Source organism: Aphidius gifuensis, linkage group LG6 (assembly GCF_014905175.1).
Source record: "Aphidius gifuensis isolate YNYX2018 linkage group LG6, ASM1490517v1, whole genome shotgun sequence".
NCBI classification, from domain to species: domain Eukaryota; kingdom Metazoa; phylum Arthropoda; class Insecta; order Hymenoptera; family Braconidae; genus Aphidius; species Aphidius gifuensis.
The window spans coordinates 11,435,363-11,458,870 of NC_057793.1; the positions used below are offsets into that span (position 1 = coordinate 11,435,363).

General features: G+C 29.9%; 1 protein-coding gene across 1 annotated transcript; it reads right to left on the bottom strand.

Annotated features, from left to right (window-relative positions):
- Positions 1-432: 432 nt before the first annotated feature.
- Positions 433-19,642, bottom strand: LOC122859841. The gene is made up of 5 exons (XM_044163524.1): positions 18,921-19,642; positions 1,572-1,807; positions 1,469-1,501; positions 1,308-1,397; positions 433-497 (listed from the first exon to the last, which is right to left on the bottom strand). Exons 1-5 carry the CDS (start codon positions 19,640-19,642, stop codon positions 433-435), a joined length of 1,146 nt encoding a protein of 381 aa, XP_044019459.1.
- Positions 19,643-23,508: the final 3,866 nt, after the last annotated feature.

A 23,508-nucleotide genomic window follows, 5' to 3' on the forward strand; every position in this document is an offset into this window, starting at 1 on the left:
ATTAAAAACCCTAAACGTAAAATTCTAACAATTCAAATATTTTTAGACCCTCTGTGTCTTGACAAAAACCCTAAAACCCTAAAACTTTTAGGGCTTTTTTTTCGAAATCGATAAAGAATGGATTTTTCCTATTTTTCAATGAACATTTGTATATTTTGTAATTAATTTTATTTTTTTATGCCTTAAACGCTCATTATGTACTTTCAGGGTTTATTTGAAAGAAAAAACTAAAACCCTAAAGAAGAAAATATTATTACTTTTTATTTCCAAATTAAAATTTTTAAATATCGTAATTATGTTGTCATGTAAAAAAGCCCTGAAAGTACATAGTTAGCTTTTGAGGCATAAAAAAAAAGAAAATTTATTACAAAATGTACAACCATAAATTGGAAAATAGAAAAAAAATTAATTTTCTATCGTTTAGGGTTTTTCTTAAAAAAGACCCTCAATATACATACCTCTTTTATATGTACTTTTAGGGCTTTTTTCAAATAACCCTAAAGCAATAAAACAAACGCATTAAATTTATTTTAAGAATTTAATTTTTTATTTTTTATTTTTGAGGAGAAAACATTTATGATTGATTTGCTGATGATGATGATCTAGTATTGTATCTTACAACGATTACTTTTTTTTCTAGTGATAATTCAGTAAGTATTTTTGGCTTTTTTTTTTTTTTTTCTTTCTGTTGATTTTGGACTTTTCTTTTTTCTCCTTCGCGTCTACCTGGTTTTTCTTCTTCTTCATCATGTTTTTTTTTTCAGGTTCACGTGGTTCTTTTTCGTCTTTTTTTTCTTTATTATTAACTTTACTTTCTTCTTTTTTTTCAGGCTCACGTAACTTTTCTCCACCTTCATCATCATCAAGTTTACCTTCATCTTTATCATTATCAAGATCACCTTCTTCTTTTTTACGTGGTTCTTCTTTTTCATCATCATTATCAACTCTATTTTCTTCTTCTTTTTTTTCACGTTCACGTAATTTTTCTTCATCTTCATCATTATCAAGATCACCTTCTTCTTTTTTACGTGGTTCTTCTTTTTCATCATCATTATCAACTCTATTTTCTTCTTTTCTTTCACGTTCACGTAATTTTTCTTCATCTTCATCATTATCAAGATCACCTTCTTCTTTTTTACGTGGTTCTTCTTTTTCATCATCATTATCAACCCTATTTTCTTCTTCTCTTTTTTCAGGTTCACGTGATTCTTCATCTTCTACATCATGTTCTTTTTTTTCACGTTCACGTAATTTTTTTTCATCTTCATCATTATCAAGTTCTTCTTTTTCATCATTATCAACTTTACTTTCTTTTTCTTTTTCTGGATGTTTAACCGGTCCTTCTTTTTCTTCTTCATCTTTTTTTTTTCCAGGAATTATTGGAGTAATGAAAACATCTGTGAAAAAATTTGTAATTAATAACTAATTTATAAATCATAATAAAACAATTGAAAAAGTAGAAAATTACCATCAGTTTGCGTTGATGTAGTAGTCAAAACATCTGTAAACAAATTTAGAATTAATAACTAATTTTAAACTGTAATAAACTTATTGAATAAGTAGAAAATTACCATCAGTTTGCGTTGATGCGTGACACATTGACTTGGGTTTTTTACGAGGAATGGGAACATTTCCCTGATCCGAGGTTTTCCTTTTACGACTAGCTACATTGTACTTTATCTGTAGTTCATCATACGTTTCCTCATGGTTATGTTCCCATTCCCAGTATTTGAGATTAAATTTCAAATGTTTTCCATCCTGACTTGCTATGAGTTGATGAATAGCAGGACAATCAGTTGTGTACTCTCTAAAAATATACATTGTAATAATAAATATAAATGAAACATTAAATGAACAATATTGTTAGAATTATAATTATTATTATTGCTTTTTTTTACGATACAATGATCACATAATATACAAATTTTTATTTCAAGATTCAAGTTATACAAGTGATTATTAAAAAATTGTACAAAGCCAGGTTTTGAGGCATAAAAACGACTAAATTAATTACAAAATACACGAACGTTCATTAGAAACTAGAAGAAAATAATTTTTTTATCGTTGAGGGGTTTTTTTTTAAAAAAAAGCCCTGAAAGTACATAGCTCTTTCAAATGAACTTTCAGGGGTTTTTATATAAAAATCTCAAACAATAAAAAAAAATTATTTTTTCCATTTTTCAATAAACATTTGTATATTTTGGAAATAATTTTATATATTTTGTCTTAGAAACTGTCAATATACTTTCAGGGTTTATTCCGAAAAAAATAAAACCCTAAACGATAAAATATTTTCTTTTATAATCGAATGAAAATTTGTATATTTTGTCGTGTGAAAAGCCCTAGAAGTACATAGTCAGCTTTTGAGGCATAGAAACAATAAAATTAATTACAGAATATACAAAGGTTTATTGAAAAAAAGAAAAAAATAATTTTTTTATCGTTTGGGGGTTTTCATAAATAACCCCTGAAAGTACATAGTCTTTCTATATGTACTTTTAGGGCTATTTTTAAAAACTCCTAAACAATAAAAATTTATTTTTTTCTATTTTTCGATGAACATTTGTACATTTTGTGATTGAATCTATTTTTTTTTTGCCTCAAATGCTCACTATGTACATTTAGGGTTTATTACAAAAAACCCTAAACGTTAAAATGTTTTTTATTTTTGAATGAACATTTGTATATTTTGTAATTATTTTGTCATGTAAAAAAGCCCTAAAAGTACATAGTCAGCTCAAGCAATGAAAAATTTATTTTTTCCTATTTTTTCAATAAACATTTCTATATTTTGTAATTAATTTAATAACATTTAATTTAATAGAAACAATACAATAATTACAAAATGAACAAATGTTCATTGAAAACGAAAACGAAATAATTTTTTACTCGTCTAGGTGTTTTCAAAAAAAAAACCCCGGAAAATACATAGTCAGTTTTTTCATATATATTTTTAGGGCTTTTTTAAAAAAACCCCTAAACAATGAATATATATATTTTTTCTATTTTTCAATAAACATTTGTATAATTTGTAATCAATTCATTTTTTTTATGTCTCACAAACTTTCTACGTATTTTCAAATAAATAATATTTTCTTGTTCAGAGTTTTATTTTTTTTTTTAGAGTTTATTCCACGAAAAACCAAAATCTTAAACAATTAAAAATATTTTTTTTTTATTTTCGATTAAAATTCGTAATAAAAACGTAATAAAATTTTTAATAAATTTAAAAAAAAAAAAAATAAAAAATTATAATGTTTTTTATCTTTTCTTTTCTCGTTCACCTATCTTGTGACGACACGAGAGGAAAAAACAAAAAAAAATAACCCGTGAACGAAATTGAAGCGAGAGACATGGCGTGCGTTGTTAAAGACAAGGATGAAAGAGAGAGACAGCAGCAAACAAAACACTAGCTTTATACAAAAGAAAAATTGACTGCATTGGAATGTCAATAGAAAATAAGTACGGGCAATGTTCCATAATATATTTTTACAAACTATTAAAAATTACTTACCTATGATTCCCGGATTTTGATTGACCGTTGCACCGACACTGCATGATAACTGTATAATATTTTAATTTCAAGTCAATTTGTTTGGACTTGTCACGTTTGGGGTTATTGGCTCTAGCCAATGAACAATTTTGTACTGTACCGTTTTTTACTTAGCTAGATCACTACCGATTGGCCGTTGGCGGCATATGCTTTCGTATGCTATCTCCCGTTTGTTAGTTGCCGTGATATTCATCTGGTTTGTTAGTAAGAGTGGAGAATACATATAATTAGTATTCTTACCTCGCCAGTGAATGTACTTTTACACAACATAATAATGATACTAATCGTTTTGACAATAGTAATAGTCATAACAATAATGTTCATAGCAATATCAATGAATCATAAATAAAATGATGAATAGCTGACATCGTTTAACATAAATTCTGATATTCAATCTAAATTTTCAAGCTTTTTTTCCGTTAGAGTCATAAAATTTTTCAAAAAATACGGTGTGTATTGAAGCTGAAAATCTTTTTGTTCAAAACTCTCGAACCTGTCCTCAAATTTTGTACGTTTTCTGTCGAACTTTTCTCGATATCAGTTCACTACATAAATCTAAAGAAAAACAGATGATTGTTTCGCTTATTGCGACATTCCTGTAGCAACGATTCATTTTGTTACACTGAAAAAATTTTTTTCTATTTTTAAGACAAAAAGTTCTTAATAATAGAAGTTTTCTTCTTGCAAAAAAATGGATTTGGATTAAGAAAAAGTTGATTTGGATTGAGACAAAGACTTCTTAATCCAAATCATAAAAAACTTCTTGAATCATGAAAAAAACGTCTTGGTTAAAAAAAAATTGTTCATGTTTTTAGAAGTATACATCTTGGATTATGAACAAATGAGTCTTGGACCGAGACAAACTGTTCATGTTTTTAGAAGTATACTTCTTGGATTATGGATAAATGTGTCTTGGACCGAGACAAACTGTTCATGTTTTTAGAAGTATGCTTCTTGGATTATGGATAAATGTGTCTTGGACCGAGACAAACTGTTCATGTTTTTAGAAGTATACTTCTTGGATTATGGATAAATGTGTCTTGGATCGAGACGAACTGTTCATGTTTTTAGAAGTATGCTTCTTGGATTATGAACAAAAGTGTCTCGGTTCAAGACATATTGTTCATGTTTTTAGAAGTATTCTTCTTGAATTATGAATCGATATGTCTCGGTCCAAGGCAATATTGTTTTTATTTATGAACATTTATTCTCAATAGGATTGAAAATAAAAAAAATAAAAAAAAATTTTCAATTACAAACTTGTAATTTGTAATTTTTTTTTTCCTGCAATTTTTATTTTATAATTTTTTTTCCTACAATTTTTTTTTTTTTTACCTAACGCGGGACCCGAACCTATGACCGTAAAACCTATCTAATCTAAACCTGTGCCTTAGCTCGCTTAACCACGGGCGCGATATGGAAACGGGAAGTTATTTGTATTACTTTAGTGACAAGATATTTTTTTTTTTTTAAATTTATTACATGAACAAATGAACTAAAACTACCACGTATCAATTTGTATTACTTTAGTGTACTATTGTATTATTTTATGTTTTCTAAATTTTATTAAACATTTAGATAACATTTTATCATTATTATTATTTAAGAATATAAACAATTTAAATGCTAGTATTTTGAGTCGATTCAATATTGACACATTTTGTATTTTAATAAATTAAATTTAACATTTATTTGATTTAATTTATTTTTAGAATGTACTGATATAAAACTTAAAAAAAAAATAATACATTTTTTTTCAATTTTCGATTATAATTTAGTTTTTCTTTACAGTCAGTAAATCTTAAATCTTTCAATAATTCTAACTATTATATTATTGTTGTTTATCTTCTTGAATAATAATAATGATAAAATGTTATTTATATGTTTAACAATTATTTGGAAAACATAAAATGTTTCGATATAACAAAAGAATGATATTATAGTAATTTAATAATTAATTATAAAAAAATATATATATACGTGTAGTTTCAGTTCATTTGCATAAAAAATTTAAAAAAAAATATCTTGTCACTAAAGTAATACAAATAACTTCCCGTTTCCATATCGCGCCCGTGGTTAAGCGAGCTAAGGCACAGGTTTAGATTAGATAGGTTTTACGGTCATAGGTTCGGGTCCCGCGTTAGGTAAAAAAAAAAAATTTTGTGAGCCATCTAGACTCGCGGGTTTATTATGTGTAAACATCTTCGGCGTGTTTCTACGAAAAATTCCTACGAATGCGCAAAGTGGTTAAAAATGAAGTTGAAATATGAAAAAAACGGCTATTTATCGGTTATATGTCGTATAGTTATTGAAATAACGAATTATTCTCAAATTTAATAATGGCAATCAATAGAGATCGTCGGGGAGAAGAAAATGTTTTTAAAAAAATTTCAATATCTCGAATAGTTTTCAAGTTATAATATTTTTTAAAATTTCGATATATCGATTTTTTTTTATTTATTCATTTAATAATGGAAGTCGATTAAACTCATCAAGGAGAAAAAAAAATCGAATACAATTTTTTGATCGCGCGAATAGTTTTCGAATTATCGATATCTTTCTAATGTTAATGATAATTTTTTTCATAATTGATAATATAATAGAGCTAAGTAAAAAAATAAAGCTAAGTAAAAAATATAGCTAAGTAAAAAATATAGCTAAGTAAAAAATATAGCTAAGTTAAAAATATAGCTAAGTTGAAAATATAGCTGGTAAAATTATGTAGATATTGTGTGTTTGGCTATAAATATATAGCTAAGTACAAAAAATAGCTAAGCAAACAATATAGCTAAGTAAAAAATATAGCTAAGTAAAAAATATATAGCTAAGTAAAAGATATAGCTGGTAAAATTATGTAGGTATTGTGTGTTTGGCGATAAATAAAGCTAAGTAAAAAATAGCTAAGTAAAAAATATAGCTAAGCAAAAAATATAGCTAAGTAAAAAATATAGCTAAGTAAAAAATATATAGCTAAGTGAAAAATATAGCTAAGTAAAATTATGTAGATATTGTGTGTTTGGCTATAAATATAGCTAAGTAAAAAATATAGCTAAGTAAAAAAAATAGCTAAGTAAAAAATATAGCTAAGTAAAAAACCTAGCGACCAAGTAAAAAAAACTTGGATATATTCATTATTTTCGAAAAAAAAATATATATTCGTGCTTAACAATACGCGACAATCAATAATTAGCAGTTTTTTTGAAAAAAAAAACAAAAATTTCGACTTTTTTTTTTGAGAAAAAAAAATTGTATACATTTTAAAAAAAATATCGATAATTTGATAACTATTCGAGATATAAAAATTTTTATTGGGCTTTTTTTTTAGCTTGGCGAGTTTTATCGATTGCCTTTATTAATATTAAAAAAAAAAACTTAATATATCGAAATATATAAGTTATTATAACTCGAAAACTATTCGCGATATCGAATTTTTTTATGTTGACTTTTTTTTTTACTTGACGAGATTCATTGATGGCCATTATTAAATTCGAGAATTAATCGTTATTTCAATAACTACACGATTTATAACCGATAAATAGCCGTTTTTTCCATATTTCAACTCCATTTTTAACCACTGCGCATTCGTAGGAATTTTTTCCGTATTTTTCCCGTAATCGTGAGAAAATTTTCTATAAAAACCGAATAAAAAAACATGTTGTCTCGGTTATGATAATATCTTCTGAAATTCTTCTGTACAATTACAATAATAATTTTCTCTTTCAAACTAACACATCAGTCATCAATGTCTATTTCTCTTTTTTTAAAACATAAAATTAGTCAATATTATAAATAAATTATTATTGTATAATAATTCAATATTATCTTTCGTATTTAGGAAATATTATTTTATAAACAATAATAATAGGTATATTAATCTTGTAAATGATATACATATGCATGTATATATATGTACAATATGAACTTTACTTCGCCTAACAAATGCAAGTATAACTAATAAATACAAATAAAATACTTGTATATTAATATATACAACGGCGCGTATATATATAATAATGTAAATATTAAATATATAAATACGCGCATTCAAATTCATCTATACTACAGAACGGCTGATGGTAACGGTTACCGACCGATTACCATGGCACTGCAAGGTGCAATGTAGACTGAGGGTGCGAACTCACGACACGCAAAAGTCGAGTTTTTACATGGCTGCCATAATTCTAAACATGGCGCCTCCGTGATTTAATCCACCCGCTCGACAATGTTTAATTCACACGCGCGTTTAAATCACTCGAAATTACTATTACTATATATTGCCAAAATATCACTGAAAAATGTAGTTGTGTGTAATGTGTGTGTAGTGTATCTAGTGTTCAAAGCTTGGATCATGGAGGCGCCATGTTTAAAATTACGGCAGCCATGTTTAGACTTATGGCAGCCATGTAAAAACGCAAACAGAAAATGGATTCCTGCCCAGATCCGTTACCGGATCTGACGTCTAAACTCTATGTTTTTTCCTTTTACTCTAACCCAACGCGCCTAAAGATACACATCAAAACAAAAAAAAATTGTAGGAAAAAAAAAAATTAAAATAAAAATTGCAGTGAAAAAAATTACAAATTACAAGTTTGTAATTGAAAAATTTTTTTTATTTTCAATCCTATTGAGAATAAATGTTCATAAATAAAAACAATATTGCCTTGAACCGAGACATATCGATTCATAATTCAAGAAGAATACTTCTAAAAACATGAACAATATGTCTTGAACCGAGACACTTTTGTTCATAATCCAAGAAGCATACTTCTAAAAACATGAACAGTTTGTCTCGGTCCAAGACACATTTATCCATAATCCAAGAAGCATACTTCTAAAAACATGAACAGTTCGTCTCGATCCAAGACACATTTATCCATAATCCAAGAAGTATACTTCTAAAAACATGAACAATTTGCCTTGGACCGAGACACTTTTGTTCATAATCCAAGAAGTATACTTCTAAAAACATGAACAATTCGTTCTGATCCAAGACGTTTTTTTCATGATTCAAGAAGTTTTTTATGATTTGGATTAAGAAGTCTTTGTCTCAATCCAAATCAACCTTGTCTTAATCCAAATTCATTTTTTTGCAAGAAGAAAACTTCTATCTGACAGAAGTTTTTTTTTTCAGTGTATGATCATAACAATGTAATATCGTGGTACTTTTAATATGACGATTAATGCTATTAGGATAAGAGAGAAAAGTTTGTAAAAATTTAAAAGTATTTCGAAGACATTCTCTATTTGAAAAAAGTTCCAACTTATCGTGTTACTCGAGTAAACTCGAGACCTCTGGCGGATGGCGTATGAGAACGTAATATTTTCTATGAGTGCGAAAAGGATAGAAAAAAGAAAAAAATATTGTTTCTCACTTCTACTCATGTATTTTGACAAAGACAAAATCTTCTTTTTCTATTCTATGAACAAAATATTTTAGGTCAGAAAATTATTATTTAACTAAAAAATTTGTCTTTCTTTTCTCTACAGACTGATAGTTTTTGAGAATTCTTTAGTTTTATATGAAAGTTTAAGTTGAACCCAAAAAAAAGTAAAATCTCCCTATCTCACCGTGTTTAACCTCGAAAAAAATAGCAACTTTAATAGTTTATTATAAACAAACAAAGTTACCTAGGACAAAAAAAAATTATGAATAGATGTATTTCTTTTGCATAGAATCGTTTTTTATTAAATACATTGGTCTCTAACTATTTGGAATTTACTCGAGTAACACCTTAATGTGAAAAGGTAGGGAAATCATCTAATAAAATAACTTTTAATTAAATTTTTTTAAAAACAAACACAAGCGTGTTGCAACTTTTATCGGTAAAAATGTTTGGTGCCATCAGTCTCATCCCCTGCTGTTGACGAAAGAGAATTCCGAGATTTCTGCTCTGATACTTGTTTTATTTACAAGTTGATAGATTTGACCAGGAAGTGGAGCAGAAAAAAAAATACGAGAAAAACGATTCCAACGTCGAATTATGTCATTAGTCTATAATTTAGCAGATATAACACGAAATCAAGTTTGCAAGAAGTCAAATATTATTCACGATAAGACATAAAAAGATCCCCGTCAAAGTTACAGTGCCTAAATGAAAGAGAGATAACTGCAGCAGCACAATGTAGAAAACTATATCGATGCTTAAGAATAAGTATTTCACAGATCAAAGGTACTATTTAAACATTGTAATCTGCAAGTTTTTGAGCTTTCTACCTTGCAGTCTTTTACTTTTTCCAACAGTTGAAATGATATTTTTCCAATATTTTCGATGAAATTAGTATCAGTAAATAGACACAAACATTTAATGAAACGAAGTTCCAAGTTTATTTCCATCAGTGTTTATATGAAAAAACAATATTCAATCTTGCAGCATAAGTCTCAAGACAGAGAAAAAAGAAAACATCGATTTTACAACTGCAAGAAAAGAAAATATTTACAATATAATAAAAACTTGGTCGTTAATAATATACTTAAGAAGGAGGGACTATTTAACGATTTAATGAGCCTATGATTTCATGTAAAAATAAATTCATCATATTTCATTCATATAATCTCAATATGAAATAATAAGATTAAATGCAAGTTATTCAAATAGTTGTAAGGAATAAGTCAAACAAAATCATTGTTTTTTTCATAATTTTACTTTTTGATTTTAATAACGATTCATAGCGATTCATAGCGATATGACTTGTATGACAAACTACCATAATTTATTATTTCAACAAAAAAACCAAAAATAAATAAAAATTTAACACTTTTTTTGTGTAAAAACTTTAATCTGTATTTAATAGGCTTTTTTAATTATTTCTACCTATAATAACTGATTCTATCGTAAAATGAACTGTAAAAAAAAAGCCTGGCACATTTTTAGCTAGATCGGTCAGATCTAGAGGTCACGTGGAGCGGAATTTTATTTGCATTTAATTGACATAGGCAAACGGTGTTCATTGACTTGATATCTTAACTAATTTTTTCCACATCACCTAAACAATGCATAATACTATAAATAATTAACAATTCTGATAGTTGTTGAAAATGATTGTGGAAAAGCACCGCTGTTATTCATCTGTACCATATGTCTAGTAACAGACAAGGTTGAGAAGTTTTAACTTTGTTTTTATTATCTATTTTCAATCGTGTATGAACCCATTCACCTCGGTAAGGACCGTTAGACACGATAGACGGGATTCTTTAAATGAATAAAAAAGATAATCTCTATTTGTTTTATTAGTACCTGCTTTAAAACTCATTAGATTCATCGGTAAAAATTTGCCAGCTGTTATGTAGAAAGGATAGTTGCTCCGAATCATTATGAATTTCAAATCTTTTGCGACGAGTGGTGAAAATGCATACCAAGGACAATTATAAATTGCATCTTGTATTTTATCTGCTTGAGCAGATAATTTTTCACCCATATATGAGTATATATAAAGCTGAATAAAAACAAGTACCAGTCTCACAACCATTGCGGAAACAGTTTTACTATCACCTTCATGCTGAGCTAAGAGAAGCATGACACCTGAAAAAAAAAAACAAAAAAACAGAATCAGATTTCTCAAAATACTTCAATCATTTTTTTTTCTGATTTTGGAGAATTTTTAATATGAAGTCTAGACAGAATCTTGTCATTTCGTCAAAGCTAATTGAGATCGTTAAGCATAGATCCAATAAAGAAGTCAAGTATACCATAATGATTAGTGTGTTTGAGAGTCCGTCACTTTCTATTATGACACATCTATGTGCCAGAGCTTAAAATTGCAAAGAGTCACTAGCAAGACACTAGGATGCCGAATAGGAGCCATCTTCTTAATTTCGGAGCTGAACACATCGGTAAATTCGTAAAAAAAGCTACATATGTTGATTTCACTTTTGTTCCAATATTCGTTTTATTATGAATAGTTTGAGAGTATTTTCTCGAATTTTGCGTGGCACTCTTCATTGAAATTCGATATGTCCTATTGTTTTTTTTTTAAACTATACACTTTTATTACTCGAATCGAAAAAAGATGATATCAATCTCCTATACAAATTGGGACTTGTTGTAAGTCAATCCAAATGCCAAAAAAACATTTGTACGATTGTAAAGGGGTCAGAGTTTTGACATGACAAATTTATCCGTCTTGCCTTGTATATGTTATAACTTTTTGAACAATATACATGTTTGTCCCCGTTAACCAGGTACTATGAAAACGATAGTTGTTACTGCACTGTAAAAAAAAAATGATTAGTTTCACTATGTTACTATAGTACTGAGGGACGTTTTTGGAAATATGGTTTAACATATTATTTTTTATAATTTTTTTTACTATGTGAGCTTTAAGTTTTACTATAGTAAAATAGTAAAAACTACTCTGCTGGGGTAAAACCGGTTTTTATTATGGTTTTAGTAGACTTTACTTGTTCAATAGATAGTCTCCTCTATACCAATGATACGAACAACCATAGACTTGTTACTTTTTACTATGTTGTGTGTTTAAATTAACCATAACCGTGAGGGTACATTTAGAAAAATGAACCGTACTATGGAAACCTTTAAAATGTGCTATGCAATTCGTACTTGTTACTATATACAAAATGGTAAAACTTATTAGGTCTGTAGTTAGTTTCACTATGCTAGCATGAAAGAAGAAGGGAATAAAAGGGAATAAATATATATAGACATTTTCGATTCTTCTACTGTTTTATACCTGAATGGCTATTTCGGTAAACCATCGGAGTTCAATTCCAGAAACCCGAGTTCGAATCCCGAGTTAGGTCAAGAAATAGCCAAGTTGAGAAATTTGTATAAAGATAATAATAATTATTATGAATAATTTAAAGTTATTTTTTAAATAAACAAATAGCTCTATTTTTTTTTTATCGAAAATACAAATAGAATATCATGAAATGTACTATTGAGGATCGTGAATCTCACCATGCAACATAGTAGATTTAGCGAACGCTAGACTTGACTATGCAACATAGTACTTCTTAACAAGATATATCGTATCTTTTCCAATTGAAACATTGTAAACTATACTAGGATAAAAAAATTTTACTATGTGCATAGTACATGTTATTATTTTTGCGAAAACGCCCCCGTGTACCAGAAACAATAGTAAAAATAATTCTTTTTTTATAGTGAAACTAATTATTTTTTTTTTTACAGTGTACATGAATATAATCGGTGACGAATTTTGAAAAATTTTTACGCAACGTATCATTGGGAAAGTTCGTAAAAATACTGAAAGGTTCAACAGATTTCAACAGATTATCGTTATTTCGGTGTATTGTTGGTTGAAAACTTTTAATTGTTGAATTTTATTCTTTCAGATTTTTGTTTAAACGAGAAAGCATTTCTCGTAGTTGGAAAGATTCTATAGTATTTTCCAAGAACAGATGTGAGCACTGTGATGCAAATGAGTGCATCAGGGAGAATTCTGCATCCTTACGTGAAAGTCAGAATTATAACAGCCAATGATAGTGTGCTTTCAATTGCGTCAATGATTCTGAAATGTCTTCTTACTTTTAATTTGGCATAACAAAGCACTTAATGAGAACTGTATAGAAATCTATTTCTGAATATGAAAATAATTTAAATAAAGGAAAAACTAGGAAACATGGTTACTTCATAAATTTTACTATCTTTACCACCATAGCATTTTTAGACTATGTGACTTGAGCTCAAGCGATTTTCTGATATGCCTGAGATACAATAGGACGTAGAAGTTTATTTTTATAGAAAGTTTTTTTAAACTACTGCCATAATGCTTGTAATTATTCAGCTTTCAGAGCTATTCGACGTTTTTCTAGGTATCTACATGGAGAGAAGACTCTTTTTGATTTAAGTCAAAATACATTAATAATTCAGGGAGTATCATGAGTCCCCAAGACGTTAGATCATTCCTTCAATTTTTACGGGATACTTTATTAGATTTTAATAAAAACCGTTAAAATTTCAGAAAAAAAACCCTGAATTATTAAGTGAATGGTCTTACGTCCTGGTAATACTGGAGCATCCTGTAATTATAAAATGAGTCATCTTTGGAGCCGCGATTGCACAACAAGTTACTTATCCCTTCCAGCTCTAAACACCAATTGATTTTCAAGAGCTGAACATACTTATATTCGATATAAGAAAATAAAATAGAAATTTAGTTGTGATGCAATATTTCGTACACAGTGGAATCTAGTAAATGCAACCTCTAATGAAGCTATTTGTAAATACTGATTTCGACAACCTCAAAAACAAATGAAAATCGAAACATAACCAGAACGGTTTATTATAGAACCCGAGACAAAAGCGTCATCTTACTTTAACTGAATAATTTTATAAGATACGAAAAGTTATTCATAGTCGAAATCATGGTGTCAAAATTTTCAAAACAAGCATATAGATTACGCGAAGTCACGAGCAGATATGATTTAACTTGGTTTATTTTTTTAAATCATTGATTATTCTTGACTACTCGAGAAAACGATTTTTCATGTCTTAATCAAATGGAACATTTGAAGACTTCGAGGCAGTACTTAAACATAAATATGGGTCAGGCACATCGTGCGAAAATTTTGGCAGTATTGTTTTTAATCGGCCTACTTTTCACATCAGAATATGAAAAAAAAGGTCTGAGATATTTTATAACGAAGCTGGGCAAATCTCGTGCTCTTAGTGGCATATATTGATATGTCAGGCTCCGTAGATGACTATCCGTCTAATACCTTCAGTGCCGTAACAAGGGGTGGGCAAGACGGGCAACTGCCCAGGGCGCAGTGTAAAGGGGGGCGCACTTAGAAGCGCGTCACAAGGAAAAAAAAAATTCTTTTTTAAACAAATAAAAAAAAAATTATATTTTCAGGAAAGAAATTGACTACTATCATTTATGATCATTCAGATATTACATAAACATGATTGTCTTTCTGAATTTTGGAGTTAATTGTCCTCATTATTGTCATTTGTCGTTTAGAGACAATCGTCCTAGAACCATATTAAAAATGCAAAATAAGACGTAAAATAAAAAATATACTTAATAATTTGAATTGAAAATTTTTTTTGTTTCTTCTGACAACGGCCAAGACACGATCCTCTATACTCTAAAATTCTACCTAATTCTACCTATCACTAACATCGTACTATAACCGACTTAACCACTAACGCAGGTTAACATGGACCGATTTTTATTCTGCTTGTATTGACTATATGCCAAAGGTTTGCGTATCCTTTTTTTAATTGACGAAAATAGAGATGATTATGGCAAATGGCTGAGAAATTAATTCAGATTAAGAATTTATTTATTTGGTCACATCCTTTTCTTAGCAACATTTGCCATAATTAATTAATAAAAAAGCTATTGCCAAATATTGCTGAGGAAAGAATGTATAACCAAATATATTATTTCCTAGTCTAAATGAATTCTTTAGCTATTTTAGACAATAATTTCAATTTATGATAGGAGATATTGCTAAGAAATTAATTTAGACTAGGAATTAATATACCGAGTGTCCCATTTTAATTTATCAATGGATTTTTTTCGAAAAATATAGCTCAAATTGTAAAATGTTTCAAGTAAAAGTTGTAGGGTTTGGAGGGGGACGAAGAAAAAAAAAAAAAAAAATCGAAAAATCCAAAATGGCGGAGTTTCCGGTATAAACATAGTTTTTTAAAATGGATACTGCATTTTTTTTTTGAACCAAAACATTTTCTACGTCAAAACTAACACTTTTTATTTGAAAAATTTTTCGATAAAATCACTTTTTTTTCGGGCCGATTTTATCTGCTTATGGATTTTCCTGAAAAAATATGGCTTTAATTAAAAAATGATATTTAGAAAAGATGTAGCGCCCAGAAAGACGAAAACGAAAAAAAAAAAAAACTTCCGAAAAAAAATCAAAATGGCGGAGTTAGAAGCATAAACAAAGTTTAAAAAAAAAAAATCGAATTTTCCGGAAAATTTTATTTAGAAAAAGTGTTAGCCTTGATGTGAACAATTTTTTAATAAAAAAAAAATACACCTAACCTCGAAAAAAAATGTTCATACCGGAAACTCTGCCATTTTTAAATTAATTTTTAATAAATTTGTTTTTTTGTCTTTTTTAGCGCTACAACTTTTTTAGATAACATTTTTGAATTGAAGCCATATTTTTCAAAAAACCATAAACAGAGAAAATCATGCCCAAAAAAAAAGTCATTTTATCTAAAAATTTTTCGAATAAAAAGTGTTAGTTTTGATGGAGAAAACGTTTTGGAGAAAAAAAAAAATGCAGTATCCATTTAAAATAACTATGTTTATACCGGAAACTCTGCCATTTTCAGTTTTTGAATTTTTTTTTTTTTTTTTCTCCGTCCCCCCCCAAACTCTACAACTTTCACTTGAAACATTTTACAAATTGAGCTATATTTTTTGAAGAAAATTCATTGATAAATTAAAATGGGACACTCGGTATTTGGTTACATTCTTTCCCTAAATACATCCCTAGATAATTAATTAATCAAAAAGCTATTGGTGACTGTTGCTAATGATTGGATGTAACCAAATAAATTATTTCATTATCTAGATCAATTTCTCTGCAATATTTTCTATAATACAATAGAATCATTGTGCCAAATTGATTGTATCTTCAATAGACTTCGATGACATCATAGATGAATTTTCCAGCGACAACGCCAGAAGACAGAAACTGTTTTGATTTTGTAATGATTCATTCTTCATCTATATCACTTTTAAAATATTTTGTCTTTTATATTATTATCCACAACAATTTTTATTTAAAAAAAAAAATAATTTTAATATATTCTGGCGGTTTTGCTTGTTATATATATTATTGTTAAATACACCTAACAAATGATTTTTAAATATATTATATCGATAAAAATAGGGCGCAAAATATAATTTTGCCCAGGGCATAAAAATTCCTTGTTACGGCACCGGGATACTTGGCACAAACTCAAAGTTAATTGATACCGCTAGTTGGTAGTAAAAACAACTATCTTGCTAGTGTCATCTCAAAGCTACTAGTCAATGATGACTTGTGAGATTTGCTATAAGCTGGAATAGTATACACACCCTGACTACGTTAGATAGCATGCCTCTACTTTGTTACCCCACTTGAAAGCCACATGAGCACGGTGGGCAGACGGAATAGTGTCAAACAAAAGTGGGGCTTAATAGTTTATGAAACTAGCGAGTGTTATCAATTAATTTTCAGTAGTCGGCCAGCTTTTGGAGCTGGTTAATGGCTTCGAGACTAGAAAAAGTGGTGGAGTTGGCTAGCTTCTCAGTGACGTTGACATTGTTCTTTAATGGAAACTAGTTGATGTATCTGGTTGGAGCTGACTATGATCTCAATGAATAAAGCATGCTCTCGTATGCGATATACTTTGTTCCTATCTTATCATAGATAGGAGCCATTATCATTGTTTTCCTAGGAGTAGTGTGGATAACCTTCTGTCAGCAGTGCCGTAACAAGGAATTTTTGCGCCGTGGGCAAAATTATATTTTGCGCCCTATTTTTATTGATATAATATATAAAAAAGACATCATTTGTTAGGTGTATTTAACAATAATAAATGTAACAAGCAAAACCGCCAGAATATATTGAAATTTTTTTTTTTTTACATAAAAATTGTTGTGAATAATAATATTAAAGACAAAATATTTTAAAAGTGATATAGATGAATCATTACAAAACCAAAACGGTTTTTGTCTTCTGGCGTTGTCGCTGAAAAATTCATCTATGATGTTATCGAAGTCTATTGAAGATACAATCAATTTGGCTCAATGATTTTATTCTATTATAAAAAATATTGCAGAGAAATTAATCTAGATTATGAAATGATTTATTTGGTTACATCCATTCCTTAGCAACAGTTGCCAATAGCTTTTTGATTAATTAATTACGGCAAATGTATCTAGAGAAAGAATGTAACCAAATATATTAATTCCTAGTCTAAGTTAATTCCTTAGCAATATTTCCTATCATAAATTGGAATTATTGTCTAAAATAGCTAAAGAATTTGTTTAGACTAGGAAATAATATATTTGGTTATACATTCTTTCCTCAGCAATATTAACATGATAAATTATTGAATATTCAAGTTAAACAAAATATGTACGATCACTGGAGGATTAAAGAGAAAAATTAATGAACAATACCCATCAATAAATAATAAAGAAATAATGATACCAGTAGAAGCTTATATAAAATTCGATGACGATGAGGAAAATGAAAATATACCAAAAATTAATTTCGAGTTTAAAAAAATACAAGAAATTGTACATCTACCAATTAATTCATTTGCAGGCAAAATAATTTTAGCGAAAAAAAAAAAACTATTCAATAATAATGACATTATTTAGATATCATCGCAATCATAATAGCAATAAATAAAGTGGAATTTATATATGCAATGTCAGGACGGTTATTGAAATAAAGAACAATAACATTAGCAGACGACAGTGATTATGAAGTAAAATAAAATTTAAATGAAAAAAAGTTTGATTAAACTAAATAAAGATAATAAATTTACCAAAGAAAATATATTTTAGATTGAACTAACTTTATGGAATGAAGAGGCAGAAAATTTCTAGGGAAAAAAGGGTGATGTGATAGCATTGAAGGAATTGAAAATGAATGAATATAAATAAATTAAAAAATATAACGACGACTTCAGCAACAAGTAAAACGTTAAATCCTGATTCAACCGAGAGAAAAAAGTTGTTTGTGAACTAAATTGTTTATTTTTATCTTAAACTTTTATTTAAGATTTCGGATGGCTTGTGATAGGTTTTGGTATCGATACGATTTTAATAATTGTATTCAGCACTTTATAAAAATTAATGTCATTTATTTAAAAAACACAATAACACAATTACATAATTACAAGTGTTCCTTGACGTTGTAGTTGTAAGTTACAATGCCAATATTTGTTTCTTTGTGTTCTAAAATGTTCTGATAGGAAACTAACCACAACCCGGCACTGTGACACTATAAATTGTATTAATTTATCAATCACAATTCCTGTTGTGTTCTTTGTGTTGTAAAATAGTAAACAATGTGTACTCGATAATTTATTATGTGTATTTTGTGTATATTAATTTATGTGGACTAATTATCTGAACTAAATGAAAAACTGAATGTGTGCTAGACTGTCTTCTTACTACGACCGTACAAGACTAAACAAGAAAACGTGTGCCGTGATTCTAGCTTGAGTGTGCTTGTGTGTGTGCGTGTACGTGTGACTTGTTGAATCTCATTAATCTCAAACATTCCGCCAGCCATCAGCAATTCATTGCTGATTACTACTCAGCTTTGACAGGAAGAATGATAAGTTTTGCTAGTGGTCTAACTAAGGTGGTAGTAGCAGTTCTTAGTTCAACTACTCTGACTAACCCGTCCGTTCCTGGTAACAACTTAGTAACTCTACCAAGTGGCCATCTACATGGTGGTGCTCGTTCATCTGAAATCAGAATTAATGATCCAACTTGGATCTTATTATTTACATGGTGCCATTTGGAAATGGACTGTTGCCTTTGCAAGTATTGACTTGACCATTGTGACCAGAATTGTTGTGTTATTTGTTGTATAAATTGCCACCTTGATAACCTAGATGTAGACAAATCAAGTAAACAAGGTTCTGGTACTGCCATCAATGATGTACCAGTTAAAAAATGTCCTGGTGTCAGAGTTTGAAGATCATCAGGATCATCACTAAGTGGTTCTAGTGGTCTTGAATTTAGTATGGCTTCAATTTGAGTTAGCAAAGTTGATGCCTCTTCATATGTCATTTTTGATTCACCAATAGTACGTTTTAAGTGATACTTTGTGGACTTAATGAGTGCTTCCCATTTACCACCCATATGTGGTGCACCTGGTGGATTAAAATGCCATCGTGTTGTGTTTTCTAAGATCTTGTTTTCTAAGACTTGATTTTCTTTAGTGTGCTGAGTAAATAAAATTTTTAATTCTCGATCTGCTCCAATAAAATTGGTACCACAGTCTGAATATAAGTGTGCTGGAATTCCTCGTCTTGATGTAAATCTTTTATATGTAGCGAGAAACGCTTCTGTTGTGTACTCAGTAACTAGCTCTAAATGAGCCGCTGAAGTAGTCATACATACAACGGCACAAATCCAACCTTTATATGTTTTGGCTCCTCTTGATTTCCAATTTTTTAATATAATTGACCAGCATAATCAATGCCTGTGTGTTCAAACGCTCGTGTAGGTGTAACTCTTGAAAGAGGTCGTTGGCCCATCAATTGATGTGCACGAATCCCTCTTTGTCGAGCACACTCTACACATCGTAAAATGTGTGCTTTTACACTTGCTCTTCCTCCAATGATCCAGTAGTGTTGTCTAATGTGTCCTAATGTAAGTTGTGTGCCACCATGAAGTGTACTTTTGTGTGCATAATCAATCAACAACGTTGTTAACCTTGCTGATCTCGGTAATATTGCTTGGTGTTTGTTCTCATAGGATAGAACTGTGTTCTCTAATCTTCCACCAACTCTTAATATTCCTTGTGCATCTATAAATGCTGTTAGTTTACTAAATGGATGAGAGCTGGCTAATGTCCTGTTGTCTAAAATCGTCTTTATTTCTTGACTAAAGTATATTGATTGTGTAGACTTAATCCAGAATGTTTTTGCTTGATCTATTGCTTCATGCATTTTGATTGGATTTTTTCTGAGTATTGAAATAAATCTCAAACAAAGTGCTGTGATCTTAAATAATTTTGTGACTGAAGAGTGTTTTTCAATAAGTGTCCATGGTTCTTTGGTTTCTTGTTTTGTAGCCAATAATGTTAATCCAGGTCTTTCTTATGGTAGAGATGAACCGGATGTTGTACTAGATTGTTTTGGCCAGGTGTTCTCAGGTTTTACTAACCATGGTGGTCCACTCCACCATAATTCATTGTGTTCAAGTTGTTCTGATGTTATGCCTCTTGATGCACAATCAGCTGGGTTTTGTGTACCTGGTACGTGTCTTTAGCGTGCGTGTTCAGTAAGTTGTTGAATTTGTGAGACTCTGTTACAAACAAATTCTTTCCAACGAGCTGGTGGTGCTTTGATCCAATCTAGTGTTACTCTTGAGTCCGTCCACAGATGTATGTTCGTGATCTTAAACTGCAGTTGTTTTTTAAAGTGGTCTACGAGTTTTGCTAACAACAATGCTGCTGTAAGCTCTAAACGTGGAATGGTGATCTTTTTTAAAGGTGCTACTTTTGTTTTTGAACATATCAATGTGGTCTTGGCGCCAGTAGACGGAGTGTTTATTGTTAGATAAATGATTGCTGCCATTGCTAACTGTGATGCATCTGAGAAACCATGTAGTTCAATACTTGTGTTCTGATACGTATTGAACCACCTGGGAATTGAGACTCTCGTCAGATTCGTCAATTCATCTCTAATTGTGTACCATTGGTTTGTCTGTGTACTTGGTAGGTTGTCATCCCAACCTAGTTTCAGAAGCCAGAGTTCTTGCATAAATATCTTTGCCTTTATTATTACTTGTGAGACAAAGCCGAGTGGATCGAATATTGTAGCAATTTGTGATAGAATGAGGCGTTTTGTGCACTTGTGATCCTTATTTGTAATCTTTTCTAAAGTTGTGAACGTGAACTTATCAGTCATTGGTGACCAAAATATTCCGAGTATTCGGGTGTTACAATTGTCGAAATGAATTTTGTGTTTTTCGTTTTTGTTTTCTTCGGTTAATGTTGAGCTCCATTTTGCAAGCGGAAAACCGCCAGCCTTGCAAATTGATCTAAGTTGTGTAGCTACTTCTTTAAGCTGTTCTGGTGTATCACCACCCCCAAATATATCATCGACATAAGGTCCTTTTAGAAGTGAAGGTACTGCTTGTGGATACCGCTGACCTTCATCTTCAACTAATTGAAGTAGTGTTCTAACAGCCAAAAATGGCGCTGCTCGTGTACCGTATGTTACTGTGTTCAGGTGATAATGTTGTTCTTGATTGTGTTCGTTAAACCATAATATTCTTTGAAGATCCCAATCATCTTCATGTACTTTAATTTGTCTGAACATTTTTGTGATATCAGTTGAAAATAGGTATTTAAATGATCTTATCCATGTTAATACGTCGACAATGTTCAACAATAAATTTTGTCCTGGATACGTAATATCATTTATCGATTTCCCTGAGTTTGTTTTACTTGATCCGTTAAATACTACACGTAGCTTTGTGGTAGTACTTTGCTCTCTCAAAACACCATGATGTGGCAAGTAATAATGTGGTTTATTATTTAACTTGTGTTCTGGTATTTGTTTCATGTGGTCTAATTGTTCATATTCAGCCATAAAACTTGTGTACAAGGCTTTGTAATGTGTATCTCGTTCAAGTCTACGAGTTGTATGCTGTAGACATCGATGTGCAGTTGAATATGAATGACCAAGTTGATTTGCTGACTCTCTCAATGGAATTCTAACTATATATCTTCCATTGGTGTCTCTTGAATGAGTTTTCTGATAGTGTTCTTCACATCTTTGTTCTTCGACACTAAGATGAGTTGTAACTTCAAGTGGTGGTTCTTCTTGTAACCAAAACAACTTTAACAGCTCATCAAGCTCCACTTCAGATGTTATTGATCTGTTGTGAAAACATTGAGCGTGGTTTGTTTCATTATTTTGTACTGATGACGAACTAAATGTTATTGATTTAGTATCATCTGTTAATTGTGTTTCCGTTGGTGATCCAATTATTAGCCAACCAAATATTGAAAGTTGTGCAATAAGTGATGAGTTGTTTAATTTAATAATGTTTGGTTTTATCAAATTACCATAATAGTCAGCACCAATAATTAGGTCTATACCTCTAGCTTTGTTGAATTGTTTATCAGCTAAATTAAGTCTCTTCACTTGGTTGTGTGTATCAATGTTAAACTGAAAATCTTGAGATGGTATAATGGACGAGATTGAGGTTAATATTTGTGCCTCAATTTCTAAGTGTTCATCTCGGTACAGTGATTGTAGTTTTAAAATAATCTTGCCCTTGGTTTTAGTAGATAATTTACCACCAATACCATAGACTTCTATGTTTGATTTTGTTCTTGTTAGTTGAAGATTGTGTACAATATTTTCATTAATAAATGATAATTCAGATCCTGTATCAATCAATAATCTTACGTTGTGAAGTAGTGTATTTACGGTAATCATTGCTTGCGCAGTGGCTAAGCAAATATTTTGTCCTTGCGCATGCAAGTTTGTACTGATTATGTGATCTAAGTTTAACTTTTGTGTGGTCTCAGTTGGTTGTGTATTAAGTTGCTCAATTTTGTGTGTTCTAAGTTGTTTTATTTCTTGTGTTCTAAATTGTTCATTTTTGTGTTCTAATTCGACAATTGTACCAACACTTCATTTTTCTTCAGTCATCTCTTCTGAAATGCTAGGTTGTGGTTCTGGTTTGGTCTCAAAAAACTTACGAAAGTCCATACCGTGTAACATAGTATGGTGACGTTGGTTACACTTGGGTTGTGATGGTGCTTGATACAAACATTTAAAGCCGCTACGACAACTTTTCGCATTATGTCTGCTCAAGCAAATGTAACACAATTGTTTATTTCTAACAATTTGTATTCTTCTCTGCAAGTTTGAATCTTGGAATGTCTGACATTTAGACATATGATGACTTCTATCACAAGCATCGCAAATCCAAGTTGTTGGACTTGGTCGAGCATTGTTATTATTGTCAGTAGGTTGAGTAGCAGAGAAGCCTTGTGTTCTTCGTTATGTGGACTTAGTTGTAGTTGATGATGAACTAGATTTAGCATTTTGGCTAGAAGACTTTGTTCCTTCTATACCTTCAATGCCTTCTAATACACGTGCTCTTGTTGATATAAATTCTAAGAATTGACTAAGTTTTGGTATTTGTTGTGTATTATTGAGATAATTCTCCCAATGCTCACGTGTATCTGTGTCCAATAATTTTGTACAATGAACTACCATCATACAGTCAGTAAT

What these genes read in the sequence shown, in the direction of transcription:
- LOC122859841 (XM_044163524.1), bottom strand. Translation starts at nt 19,642, where the DNA reads ATGACTACTTCAGCGGCTCATTTAGAGCTAGTTACTGAGTACACAACA. An exon ending in TTGTTACCAGGAACGGACGG is followed by an intron (nt 1,808 to 18,920) that starts GTTAGTCAGAGT and finishes GTATATTTTTAG; the next exon opens with AGAGTACACAACTGATTGTC. An exon ending in TACATCAACGCAAACTGATG is followed by an intron (nt 1,398 to 1,468) that starts GTAATTTTCTAC and finishes ATTTTTTCACAG; the next exon opens with ATGTTTTCATTACTCCAATA.